The 14648-nt window shown below is 42.4% G+C and overlaps 1 protein-coding gene across 1 annotated transcript in view; it reads left to right on the top strand.

Moving 5' to 3' along the window:
- The first annotated feature begins 6341 nt into the window (after nucleotides 1–6341).
- SASH1 (SAM and SH3 domain containing 1) overlaps nucleotides 6342–14648 on the top strand; it is a 281301-nt gene continuing 272994 nt past the window's right edge. Inside the window, exon 1 of the mRNA XM_008006716.3 lies at nucleotides 6342–6515. Within this exon, the coding sequence (XP_008004907.3) occupies nucleotides 6495–6515 (21 nt within the window). The 5' untranslated portion in view covers nucleotides 6342–6494. The remainder of the gene's footprint in view (nucleotides 6516–14648) is intronic.

The raw sequence follows: 14648 nt of genomic DNA on the forward strand, positions 1-14648 counted from the left end.
TTAGAAGTGGTAACACAAGTCAAGGAAGCTTTCATTGTCAATCATCGCATATCCAGCAATTCTTTTTTTTTTTTTTTTGAGATGGAACTTTGCTCTCGTTGTCTAGGCTGGAGTGCAATGGCATAATCTCAGCTCACTGTAGCCTCCGCCTCCCAGATTCAAGCGATTCTCCTGCCTCAGCCTCCTGAGTAGCTGGGATTGCAGGTGCCCACCACCATGCCCAGCTAATTTTTTATATTTTTAATAGAGACGGGGTTTCACCATGTAGGTCAGGCTGGTCTCGAACTCCTGACCTCAGGTGATCCACCCAGTCTCCCAAAGTGCTGGGATTACAGGTGTTAGCTACCGTGCCCAGCTCAGAAATACTTTACCTGATTCTTTTCTTCTCTGCCACTAGCTAAAATTTGGTTGACTGAAAGGAAAATAAGAAAAGGCTTAGATAAAATAAGAAGAATGTTTGCATAGGAATATGACCTTTAGCAAGTTGCTTAGTCTCTAAGACTCGGTTTCCTAAGCTATAAAACGGGAATATAACCTGTATGACCTACCTCACAGAGTCCTTAAGACAATGAAGATAATGCATGTAGAGCACTTAGCACAATGTATACGAAGGGCCCAATGTTAGCTCCTACTGCTGTTGTATTAATATTAACAATTCCAATGTAAGAGAAGCTCTAGAAACAAGAGGGCTTTTCTTTTTTTGGGGACAGGGTCTTGCTCTATTGCCCAGGCTAGAGTTCAGTGGCATAATCATGACTCACTGCAGCTTCAACTTCCTGGGCTCAAGTGATGCTCCCACCTCAGCTTCCCAAGTAGCTGGGACTACAGGTGTGCACCACCATGCCCAGCTAATTTTTTTTTTTTTTTTTGTAGAGATGATGTCTCACTATGTTGCCCCAGCTAGTCTTGAACTCCTAGGCTCAAGTGATCCTCCCACCTCAGCCTCCAAAGTGCTGGGATTACAGGTGTGAGCCACCATGCCTGACCTCTTTTCTTTTCTTTTAAAGGGAGGCTGGGAAAGCCGGAGAGCTAGTAGGAGCCAAGGCACGTAGAGAGTGAGGTAGTAGCATGCCTAAGGTACACCTCAGCAATTCCAGAATTCTGCTCCGAGTGGCCCTCCATCAAACTACTTCACCTCTCTGAAGCCTAGTTTGCTTACCTGAAAAGGAAATATAATACCAACTCTAACCTATTTCACCAGGTTGTCAAGGATTCAAATAAGACACACATCTGTAAATGCACTTTGCATCTCTTAATGGAAATGTTAGATATTGCTTTCACATATGTTACAGATAACTGGCTGTTGTTTCAATCAAGTCAGTGGTTCTAAACTTTGGCTGCAAATTAGAAGCACCCGGAAGCTTCAAAAAAATCCAAACGCCCAGGCCACACCATAAATTAAGCCAGAACCTCTTCCGTGGGACCCAGGCCCAGTACTACTTTTTGTGTGTGTGTGTGTGTGTGTGTGTGTGTGTGTGTGTGTGTATGTGTGTGTGTGTGATGGAGTCTCACTCTGTTGCCCAGGCTGGAGTACACTGGCGAAATCTCGGCTCGCTGCAACCTCTGCCTCTGGGGTTCAAGCAATTCTCCTGCCTCAGCCTCCTGAGTAGCTGGGACTACAGGTGCATGCCACCATGCCCAGCTAATTTTTTGTATTTTTAGTAGAGACCGGGTTTCACCGTGTTAGCCAGGATGGTCTCAATCTCCTGACCTCGTGATCAGCCTGTCTAGGCTTTCCAAATTGCTGGGATTACAGGCGAGAGTCACCGCACCCAGCCCCAGTACTACTTTTGTAAAGCTCCCCAAGTGATTCCAATATCCAACCAACATTAAGAGTCAGGGAAAAAAGTGTTTCTTAAACCTTCCCAATGATAAGGAGCCCCAGAGTCCCACCATACCTACAGAATCAGCCTTCGAAGGGAAGGGGGCGTGGAGTCTATTTTCAACAGGCATCCTTAGCTGACTCTTAACAGCAGGCAATTATGAGAAACAATGTGTTGAATCATAGTCTGAGAGTTGGAAGGGATCTTGTTTAAAGTCTTCACCCTTGAATCATCTCAAAACCATGTGAAACTTTATGAATCCCATGAAGGAAAGGCCAATGTGTGTTAACGCACTACATGAACAATAAATAATACGACTGTTAGCTATTTCTCTGTCCTGGAATCATCACCAGCCTTTCAGTTCCGTTCAGTTCCGTTCAGTTCCTGAACTTTCTAGTTCAGGAAATTTTGACTGACAGAAGAGATTTGTAACTATATGAAACTTTTCTGAATCAAACAATTTGGGATGCCAGGAAATGCATAGAAAGACTCTTTCATTTAAAAAGAAATATTCAAATATTGTGAAATAAAATAAGTTGAGCTTTTTGATGTGCACAAAGAGAACTGACCTCCAGATGGTACAGACACAACTACATTTTTATTATTTTCCTTTCAAAAGGAAATATTGCACAGTTCTGTAAAGTTTACCCTATTACTTGAAGCTCACATGGGAAAGATAGGCAGATCACATTTAATGTAAATAACATACAAACAAGCTACTATGTCACAGAAAAGTGGAAAGTATGAAGGAAAAAATGTAATCAACTGCTGATATGCAAGTTGTAAAACTCTGCTCAACTCTGTGCGATTTCCCTCGTCTACCATTTTGAAAGCATCGGACTGCCAGAACGGTTGGTCTGTCAGCTTCTGCTGAACATTCTAATGTTGTCATTGAAAAGTTAAGCTCTGTGGAATTCCATTCCCTCTGGGGTCACATCTACCTGCATGGCCTAAGTAATTAACCTTAAAGTTATTTTCTCCTTTCTGTTTCCTACATTGTTTGAGTTCAGCCTTCATCTCAGCTTTGTTTGAGCCATAAATACTGTCAACATTAAGAGACTATATGTATTTCTAAGCTTTTTAAGAAGAAAGATCATGGCGATTGATTTTAATAAACAGATGAGTTTCAGATATTTGCATTTCCTTTATAATGGCTTTGTATCGGTTACTCAGTTTTAAACTTTGTCAGATAAGGCATTGGGGAATAACAATGCTGGATCCAGTTTGAATTGTGTCTTTGGAAATTATAGCCATTTGCTACATGTAATAAGTGCTTGTTTTAATGTGTATTCACCATGCCCATTTCTAGTATCTCTTTTTATTTTTGATAAAGTGTTTTAATAGAGAAAATCCATGTAGGCTACCTTTTAATAGTATGAAATAACCATACATTATTGCCAGGTTTGTTTACATTTGGAAAAAGTCCTTATAATTAATAAGAGGGCATACTATAAATGCTTGGAGTCCCATGTCCCGTGGAGGTGTGGCAGTTAATAGCTGAAATCTGACTTGTGAGGAGGGACTAGTGCACATGATACCTTGAGCAAGAACAGAGCTATGGGCACTCCCAGTTGTATGCCCTCCCTCTCAATTGGTTTTTGTCTTTTTTTCTTTTTTTCTTTTTTTTTTTTTTTTTTGTGGGATACAATCTTGCTTTGTTGCCCAGGCTGGAGTGCAGTGGCACAAACCTCCTAGGCTCAAGCAATCCTCCCACCACTACTTCTCAAGTAGCTAAGACCACAGGCACACACCATTATGCCCAGCGAATTTTTCAAATATTTTACAGAGACAAGGTCTCACCATGTTACCCAGGCTCACACAATTCTCCCACCTCAGCCTCCCAAAGTGCTGGGATTATAGGGGTGAGCCACCACCCCCAACCTAGTTTCTTTAGGTTTGTAATTTTTCGTACTTTCCTGTGCTTTGTTGAGTCATTTCATTGTTAGATTGCATGTTTGGATGAGGGCCCACTCTGATGGCCTCATTTTAATTTAATTACCTCTGTAAAGATCCTATCTTCAAATAAGGTCACATTCTGAGATATTCAGTATATGAATCTCAGGGGTGTGGTGGAGCATAATTCAACCCTCAACAGTAGTATTATATATGATTGTTTTAAACATTGTTTCTATATCCTCAAATCATAGCTGATAAATGAAAATAGGTTTGTGGAAAGAAAACCTTAATCGTGACGGTGTTCTTTGGAACAGGACTTTACTGCTATTTGGCAGGTGAGTGGGTACCTCCCACAACTGTGAAAATGATCATCTCCCAGTTAGCTGTCTCCCAGTGTACAACTATTTTCTGTTGCACACCATAGACCGATATACACTGATGTTATAGATTTGGCTTCTGTGCTCCTATAGCACAGCTGTAGGAGCTGTATTCTAGCAAAAGAGGTATTCAACGGTGCAGAATTTCTCTTTTGGTTGCTGGGACAGAGAGGATGGACAGACTAAGACCTTTCTGGTATAGAGAAGGAAACATACTAGAAACAGGGAAGAGGGTGGCCAAGGTCACAGGGCTAGTTAGTGGCAGCCCTGGAACTAGATCTTGGGTCTCCTGACTCATAAGCCGGTGCTCGTTTACCAAACCACACTATCCTCCACCCTGAGTATCCCTCACCTTACCTGCCAGCTATCAAAACCACCCACTGCTCGCTAGCAATGTATGCTTTTCCTTACTCACTTTAACATTTTTAAAGTTTTTCTGTACTGAACTGATCCTAATTGCTAAGTAAGTGCATTACTGACACCCATGAGCCGAATTAAAATTGGGGAGTTATGCCTTTGGTGATTGTTTCCCTAAAAGCCTGTCAACCCCCTTAAAAATCTAGGCATCTAATTTACATAAGGTAGTGGGTTTCTTGACCGTTCAGATTCCATTTCTTGACTAAAACTTGCCTTATCAGCCAGAATTGTAGATATATGCTCCAAAGTGGAAAAAAACGTTTGTCTGAGATGTCAAACTAGTGGCAGTTAGTGATTATTTTTGAAAACAAAACAAAACAAAAAGGCTCTTACCTTCTGTTTTACCAGTTCTTAGTTAATACACCATCACTGATATTAGAGGTTTGAATTTTAGATATCTTCTACCTAATTCAGCCACTTTACAAATAAGGAAATGGTAGCCTGGGCAACAGCGTGTCCGAGGCCACTCAGTTAAAGAGAAATCTAGGGACAGGTCTCTGTTTCTGGGTCTCTGGACATCTCATTCACAACTTTTTTTTTTTTTTTTTTTTTTTTGAGACAGAGTGTCACTCTTGTTGCCCATGCTGGAGTGCAGTGGCACGATCTTGGCTCACTGCGACCTCCCGCTCCTGGGTTCAAGTGATTCTCCTGTCTCAGCCTCCCAAGTAGCCAGGATTACAGGCGCCCACCACCATGCCCTGCTAATTTTTGTATTTTTAGTAGAGACAGGGTTTCACCATGTTGGTCAGGCTGGTCTCGAACTCCTGACCTCAGGTGATCCACCTGCCTCGGCCTCCCAAAGTGCTGGGATTACAGGTGTGAGCCACCATGCTCGGCTCATCCACAACTCCTAATACCACTTCCACCACTGCCTAATGATTATGTTAGCACATTCCTAAGCTACAGGGAGTTTAACTTATTTTTCCCCATGAAGATAGGAGAAATACTAGCCCTAATGTTCCTTAGTGACTTGATGCTTTTCCATGTAGCTCTGTTATATCACACTCACAATATTAATTTTAAAGAATAGACTGTGTTTTCCAAGAATATGTACTTAATGTGACTATCCTCTATTGACTGATGTTACCAACACCTAAACTTATTTGTGTAGGGAAATGCCATGCACATTAACTTTTAATATTTTTTACGACTCTATAAAACTTTTATTTTATTAAAAGGGAAATGTTTTTATGTTTCCTTTAGATGTCTTCAAAATTCATGTTTTTGTAACTTTTTTTCAGGGTTATCAAATCAGGTTAAACTAGATTAAGCCCCAGCGAAGGTGTTTCAGAGTTTGAAGCCTAGCAGATCAGCCAACTCTACAAAGTGTTCTCAGAACAGAGGACATTCTGAGACGTAGAGTCCATGCATGAACGCTAATCCTAGAACATTAAACTTACCGTGTTAAATAGATTTCTGGATGTTTCTCTGTGGAAGTCTTGGAATAGTCCTCCCTTCCTTTTCTTGAGCCAAGAAAATTCTGAACCAGAAAATTCGAATTCAATTTGTGGGAAAACTATACTCAATGAGCCAAACCCCGGCTGAGAGTTTTGTAGGGGTGGGGAGAAAGGGGCATTTGGATCACTGTTGTATGTTAGTTACTAAAATATCTGGATTTCTATTTAAATGTTCTGAGATATATTTTCAAGCTTTGTTTCTGAGGGGCATTTGCAAGCTTCATTTTAAAGTCTGAGAACCCAAAGAATGAAACTTGCTTTCGTGTCATAGTTATTGTGTTATATGTTAAGCATTTGGAAGGGACCCCAGTGAGGCCTCAGGAAGCAGTTACTGCCTCTCTTATCGTCCTGAAGGCGATTTGTTTTAAAGTTGATAATCCCTAGGGCTGTGAGAGTGTCCCACATCTGCCCTGAATTGAAAACAGATTCCCATTTAGAGCCTTACATCAGTGCTGCGGATTCATGCGATCTGAGTCAGAGAGGAAGTCAGAGACCATTTGAACGTATGGCCAGCAGCTCACTTCATGGAGGAACAAGATTGCAGGGTATGTAGGCTGTCTGTTTTCAAATTTTAAGACTGTTTTTAGGTGTCCTTCTGACATTTAGACTGGTATATTCAGGAAAGGACTATTGTGGGAAACAGGTATAAAGTAACTGTCAGTATCTAGGGATTTTCAATGCTACTGATGAATCCATCAAAATTCCGAGGGGGCTAGGCAGCGACTGCTTCAGAATTCCTTCACCGGGCTTTGCCATTTTTGTGACTTACCATTCATTATATAAGATATATTTATATAATTATGTAGATATTTATTTTCCCCCAAGACTCTAAAAAAGGTTTTGTAAGCCAAGAAAAGTTTTTCCTGTTAAAGACCAGAGCTTTTCCAGCCTCTGCTTATCTGTGAAAACTTTTTTAAAGATTTGCACACATGCTAAGAATGAAGGATGTAATGGTGTACTTCATATTGCAACCCCCAGGGGATTGGGACCATCCGATTAACCATTTAGCATCTAATATTCTGCTGAAGGAGTTTTCTTCTCAGGTTGCTGAACAACTTTGTTTCTGTCTTCGTCTTCTCTGTGGAAATCGTATTCTATAGATTGTGAAGTTCTTTTCCTTTTTAATTAAAAAAGGGGTTTAGATTTGGGCTGAATGTGGGGGCTCATGCCTATAATCCCAGAACTTTGGGAGGCCAGGATAGGAAGGTTCCTTGAGCCCAGGAATTGGAAACCAGCCTGGGCAACATGGCAAAACACTGTCTCTACAAAAATTACAAAAATTAGCTGGGCATGGTGGCATGCAACTGTAGTCTCAGTTACTTGGGAGGCTAAGGCAGGAGGATCTCCTGAGCCCAGGAGTTCTGGGCTGCAGTAAACTATGATCACACCACCGCACCCTCGCCTTGGTGACAGAGTGAGATCTTGTCTCTCTTGTCTCTTCCTTTCTTCTTCCTTTTTAATTTTTTTTTTTTTTTGAGACGTAGTCTCCCTCTGTCGTCCAGGCTGGAGTGCTGTGGTGCAATCTCAGCTCACTGCAACCTCTGCCTCCCGGGTTCAAGCGATTCTCCTGCCTTGGCCTCCTGAGTAGCTGGGATTACAGGCACCCACCCCCATGCCCGGCTAATTTTTGTATTTTTCATGGAGACAGGGTTTCACCATGTTGGCCAGGCTGGTCTTGAACTCCTGACCCCAGGTGATCTGCCTGCCTTGGCCTCCCAAACTGCTGGGATTACAGGCATGAGCCACTGTGCCCAGCCTGACCCTGTCTCTTAAGAAAAAAAAAACAGACAGCTAGATAGATAGATGGATAGATAGATAGAGAGAGAGAGAGAGAGATAGATAGATAGATAGATAGATAGATAGATAGATAGATAGATAGATTTGTTCATGACAAATAGTTAAAGAGTACAGAGGTCACGAGGTAGAGTCTGAGAGCCCAACCGCTTGATGCATGGGTGCTGAGCCCCAGCCTGGCCTGAGGGCCCCTCCTGCCCCTTCTCTGCTTCTGGCCTGGGCTTTGGTGAGTTGAGACCTCTCAGGTGGGCTTCTGGAAGGCTACTTTGCTCACTAGTGTCTCTGAGGAGCTGAGAACAGTGCCTGGTACTGTCGGTGCCCAATCAATACTTGTTGAATGAAAGTAGAATTAGGGAAGGGAACTCTAGAAGAAACGTCAGTTCGGGCATTTAGCCTTTGCTTGGGCAAATTTCTCCTCGCTGTCTTGGTAGGATTGCAACCACAAGGAGAGACTGGGTCATTGAGAGAAAAGTGTTAGACTGCCAGTCAAAGCAACTGTGTATGAAACATAGAATTCCATGGTCGTGGGATGAACAAAGCAAAAAATATCTGAAATATGAGTTGTGAGAGGTAACAGTCATGCCCTAGAGGGTATTCAGGAGTCCAAGGGAGGCTGGTAAATGGGAGAAAGTGAACAGACACGGCTGGCAGGTTCTCCCTTCAACTTGGGACAGATGGGCTCATCAAAAATGTTCCAACAGAACAAAGCCTCCTCTTGTTACATGCGCTTCCCCTGGTTTCAGAAACAATACGTTCAGAGCAGCCCAGTTGGCAGGTAATGTTTTCAGTCCAAATGCCAAAACTCTGGTCCCTCTTGACTGGTTGCCCGCAGTTCTTTAAAGAGGGAAGGTTTTTTCAGGTGCCAAAATTTGACTGCAAACTGTGTCATGGGACTATGCCCTCTTAATCCCAGCAAGACAGAGGCTTTCTTTTAGAAAAGGAAGCAAGCACATTTGGGTTTTTGTGCTGAGGATGCAAAATGATGTATTGATCAACTGAGACAGAAAGGGGAATTATCAGCCTTAGGAATATCGTTCCTGTCCTAAGGAGACAAGCGAATGAGCCTTGAAATCTATAGAAACAGTTCCAGTTCAGACAAGCTTCCTTTGTGGGAGATGATTGCATATATATCTTATTTTAACTAACCTAGTTAATCTACCTGATTAAGTTATCAACCTCAGAAGTTTGGGGAGAAAATAAAATCAGCGTGGCAGAGACTTCCACAGTGATACCTGGATTATAAATTTACTGTTACCTCGAAAATCCAGATTCGAAATCTCTCTACCTCTTTTCCAGTAACAAACTCAGCACATCTTCATTTAGGGCAATATCCTCTTGCCCTGCCCCTCCTCTAATTTACAGCCCCGTATTTGGACACCAGGGATTCAATGACCTACCGCCAAGGCACCAATGGGTGGTGCCACCATGCCAATTCACAGAATTCATGGCTCTTCAGAAGTTTTGTAAGCCATTGTTTAGAATTCAGAACACATTATCACCCAGAAACAAGGTTAGGCTCCCAGCTCTACTCCTGAATGCAAATTTATCCTAAAATACAGAGACTTTGCTACAAGCATCTGGAAAAGGGAAGAAAGAACTTCCATCATACTGTTTAATGGCATTGGAGAATACATTTTACAATGAACTGTAATAGTGTTGTCGAGAGCATTTTTAATATCCTTGAGAATTCATTCTTGGCCCTGAATATCATTTGTTTCTTGGTCTGGACCCTAACCACCTATTCTAGGTGCTTTGTCTCCTGCTGCTTCCTTGAATGGTACCCTAGGCTGAAGTCCAAGAAAATTATTTGCATGTACTTTTCCACTTGTGGTTTCTTTTGCCTAGACTGTCTTATTCCTCTTCTAATTCCTTGCAAACTCTTGATCAGCTCAAACATTCACACAGTTAATACTCTCTGATGCCCCCGGTCAAACTTCCACCTCTCTACTCCCTTGGCCACAAACCCCTCTAAGAAAATTTTGCAGACAACTTCAAGTGATTCCTCCACTGACCTTCCAAAATTTCAAGGACCCCAGTTCAAAAATCTGCCTAGGAAATGTTAGAAATTCCCCTCCCTACCTCACTTGTATTTCCATAAGATCTTATAAGTACCACTACGTATTTACATTAATCACATTATATTGCAATTATTTTGGGGCATGTGGTCTCACTCTGTCACCCAAGCTGGAGTGCGGTGGCATGATCATGGCCCATGGTAGCCTTGAACTCCTAGGCTAAAACAATCTTCCTGCCATAGCCTCCCATGTTGCAGGGACTACAGGCATGCACGATCACAAACCAGCTGATTTTTTATTATTTGTAGAGACAGGGTTTCACAATGTTGCCCAGGCTTTTCTCAAACTCCTGATCGTAAGCAATCCTCCTGCCTCAGCCTCTCAAAGTGTTGGGATTTCAGGCATGAGCCACTGTGCCCAGCCTACTTCTACTTTTTTGTGTGGGAGGAATTATGAGTAGTGGGAAGAGACTGGAGCTTAGAGTTAGCATGTGTGTATACGCACCAACATTGGCTCTCTGATTTCCAGTTGTGTGGCCTTGGATAAGTTGATTATCTCTTCATTTTTGCTTTTCTTCTTCATTTGTAAGATGAGAGTAATACCTGCCTTTAAGGAGTTGTAAGGATTAAATAATAATCCATCTAAAAGCCCTAGCCTAGTGCTTAAGCCATACAAAGTGAAAGATAAATGTTAATAAAATATGAATCTAAATTTGAAATGGTGGACATAGAACTCTGAAGCCAGAAGGAACTTGCGTCTCTTCTGTCCAACCTTGGACTCTCTTCTTTTTTGACTCACCCCCTTCAGTTTGAGGCAGCTTGTCAATAGGCTGGTGTTACCTTTTTACAGCCACTTCTCAGATCACTTCAGTGACTAAAATAAAATAAAACTTAGGAGAGTAAGAGAAAAGAGAAACAGCGCCCAGTTGATTTGTAACTATGAGAAAGAAAAAGTAAGCTAGGATGAAGGAAGAGAGAACAAAGTACATGCAAAGGAAAAAGGGAGAGGACGATGAGAAAGCTGAGGGCAGGTAGTAGCAAAGGGAGAGGGAGAGGAGAAACTGCACCGCTGGTAAATTACACTTCCAGGATCATAGAAGAAGCATTTGTTCATTTAAATATATACACCTGCGAGTGCACTCCTGTGCATTTTTTACCCAAGAAGTGCCTTGTGTAGTTCCAAGTACTTCACACAAATAATCTTGGTAGCCTGACACGGTGTCTTGCACCTGTAATCCAAGCTACTTGGGAGGCTGAGGCAGGATGATCACTTGAAGCCAGGAGTTAGAGACAAGCCTGGGCAACATAGCAAGACCCTCATCTCTAAAAAAAAATAATAATGATGATAATTATACATTACTAAAACTTACATACCATTTACTATGTGCCAGGCACTGTTCTAAGCTCTTTAGAAATATTAACTCATTTAATCCTCACAACAACACTGTGTGGTAGACGCATAAAAATCCCTATTTTACTGATAAAGAAAGGAGACACACGAATAGTCCTATAACTAGGATATATGGGAGCCAATATTTGAACACATAGAGTCTGCCTCCAGAGCCTTGCACTCTTAATCAAAATGACAACCATCATGAGAAATGCACCTGCAATGGAGGTGGCTCCTGGCATGGGTCAGGTGGTCAATGTGGCCACTACAGTCAACAGCACAGTAAAGTCCAGCCTGATGGACATTCCCACGGATATACTTTCCAAAATACCATGCTACCACCTGAGAAGTTAGAATGCTAGAATTGTATGGCATGGAGAGACACTGGGTTCACTGTGCTCAGACCAGCCAGCTGCTTCTGCTGAGAGTGCCAGGAAAAGCTGGACCCAGGGTCACCGGTCAGACTCTCTGGGGACAGACATAAGGCAGAAGTGAGTTGACCTCAGCCTCCCATATAACACTGCAGCGTCAGAAGGACATTATCCTTTTTCCAGGTAATGTCCAGGAAATTCTACAAAAATTCTTTCTGAAAGTTTGCAGACATTATTGTGTTTTCACTCCAGTAGTTTTCCAAATATGAAAATAAAGACAATTGTGCTTTATTTTTAAGAACCATCTATTTTGACCTTCTTTTAAAAGAGACAAAATATGCAGGGTTTTGTTTTGTTTTGTTTTTTGAGACAGAGTTTCGCTCTGTCGCCCAGGCTGTAGTACAGTGGCGTGATCTCAGCTCACTGCAAGCTCCGCCTCCCAGGTTCAAGCGATTCTTCTGCCTCAGCCTCCTGAGTATCTGGGACTATAGGCATGCACCACCACATGCAGTTAATTTTTGTATTTTTAGTAGAGATGGGGTTTCACCATATTGGCCAGGGTGGTCTCAAACTCCTGACCTCGTGATTCGCCTGCCTCACCCTCCCGAAGTGCTGGGATTACAGGCATGAGCCACCGCGCCCGGCCTTGTTTTTTGTTTTTGTTTGTTTTTTTTGTTTTGTTTTTTGAGACAGAGTCTCGCTCTGTCACCCAGGCTGGAGTGCAGTGCATAATCTCGGCTCACTGCAACTTCTGCCTCCTGGGTTCAAGCGATTCTCCTGCCTCAGCCTCTGGAGTAGCATTATAGGCACCCACCACCATGCCTGGCTAATTTTTTGTATTTTTAATAGAGACAGGGTTTCACCATATTGACCAGGCTGGTCTCAAACTCCTGACTTCAGGTGATCCACCAGCCTCGGCCTCCCAAAGTGCTGGGATTACAGCCGTGAGCCACCGCACCCAGCCGGGAGAGGCTTATTAAATGTCTGCCCACATCTTGGTCTCCATTATTTTTTTCTCATTACAGCCTGGCTGGGGAACATCTTACCTAAAAACTCATTCATGCAAAATTCTATTTCCTTTGGAGCATTTTTAGGTCTTTTCACATGTCCTCGAAATAAATACTGAATTAAATTAAATTTTAATTTAATTTACTTTTAAATTTAATTTAAATTCTGAATAAAAGGCCTTACATAAACTGACTAAAAAGAGCTTAACCATGCAAAAGTAGGTTAAATAGAACAAGGCACTTTCAAGTAGACAAAACAATCCCATCATTAGAAAAAAGAAAATTCTGGGTTCACTTCAGCAGCACATATACTAAACACTAGCATGGCCCCTGTGCAAGGACGATGTGCAAATTTGCGAAATGTTCCATATATTTTTTAAATAGTTAAAAAAATCTGCAAGTGCAGTAAATACGTAATATAAACACTAAATTAAGTTAGATATGCCCTTGGAGGAACTAATTATTTTCATCATTAAACTGCTCCCAAATGCCAAGAAAAAATAGAACACTAAAATAAAACCTAGACTCTCAAAGGTCTAGAGGTTGAATTTTAAGCAAACTCTTCATTGAGCAAATGAATCTTTTTTTTTTTTTTTTTTTTTTTATGGAGACAGAGTCTCGCTCTGTTGCCCAGGCTGGAGTGCAGTGGTGCGATCTCAGCTCACTGCAACCTCCGTCTCCTGAGTTCAAGCAAGTCTCCTACCTCAGCCTCCCAAGTAGCTGGGACTACAGGCGCACGCTGCCATGCCTGGCTAATTTTTTGTGTTTTAGTAGAAACAGGTTTCACCATGTTGCCCAGGCTGGTCTTGAACTCCTGAGCTCAGGCAATCCACCCGCCTTGGCCTCCCAAAGTGCTAGGATTACAGGTGTGAGGCACCGCACCCAACCGAGCAAATGAATCTTTGAGAAACTGGTTTTAGGCCACCTGGCTACTTGGCAGGGCTATTGTGAGGATAATATGAGATTTAATGAATGTAAATCTCCCAGCCTAGTGCCTAGCATGCAGTGGACACTCACTCAATAATATTTTGTTGAATAAGTAGTCAATCACTTGGCCAAGCCAACTCAGCTATCCCACTAGGTTCTGGTTGCCATGGGGTAGCATGGGTTATCATCAAGGGTAATTCTAAGATTACGCAAAAACACTTCCTAGAAAGAGCAATTCGCTGGGAAACAAAAATCCCAGAATGCTGGGATTTGCTTTCTAACCTTTTATAAAAGGGTAAATTAGAGTTATGACTGAGTTTCTCTGGGAATTAAATGAAATTATGTTCATCTATCCATCCATTCATCATCCTTTTAAAAAGTACTGATTGTCAGGAGCGGTGGCTCACACCTGTAATCCTAGCACTTTGGGAGGCTGAGGTAGGCAGATCACTTGAGGCCAGGAGTTTGAGGCCAGCTTGGCCAACATGATGAAACCCCGTCTCTACTAAAAAGACAAAAATTAGTTGGGCATGGTGGCACACGCCTGTAGTCCCAGTTACTCGGGAGGCTGAGACAGGAGAATTGCTTGAACCTGGGAGGCAGAGGCTGCAGTGAGCCACTGCACTCCAGCCTGGGTGACAGTGAGACCCTGTCTCAAATAAAAAAAAAAAAAAATTCCTCCCCCTGCAATACTCCCCCAACATTCCCCCTCAATACTCCCCCCGACATTAAAAAAAAAAAAAAAAAAAAAAAAGGGTTGTGTATTTTCAACACGGCAAGGATTGTTCTTGTACTTGGTTGATGGTGGTGAACAGACCAGCCAAGATCTCAGCCCCATGGAACTTACATCCTCCCATGAAGCACTTGACATGCAAGTCCTGCCATCACCTAGCACTAGGACCGGCCTCTGGGTGGTTGCCCTGGGAAGAGCAGTCAGCTTGGAACTCAGACTGATGCCCACTGCAGGCCAGCCTCCACCACTTGGCAGTTATTCACCTGTCAGAGTTCAGGGTCTTGGGAAAAGCTTCTGAGCCGCAGTCCTGGTCCACAAATGGATATAATAACACTCACCTTGCAGGGATTCTATGAAGGTGAAATGAGACATACTGAGTAGAAAGTACATTATGTGGCATATACTAGGTCTTCAATCCATGGTAGTCCTTTATTACCTTGAT

The sequence above is a fragment of the Chlorocebus sabaeus genome, chromosome 13 (assembly GCF_047675955.1).
Source record: "Chlorocebus sabaeus isolate Y175 chromosome 13, mChlSab1.0.hap1, whole genome shotgun sequence".
NCBI classification, from domain to species: Eukaryota; Metazoa; Chordata; class Mammalia; order Primates; family Cercopithecidae; genus Chlorocebus; species Chlorocebus sabaeus.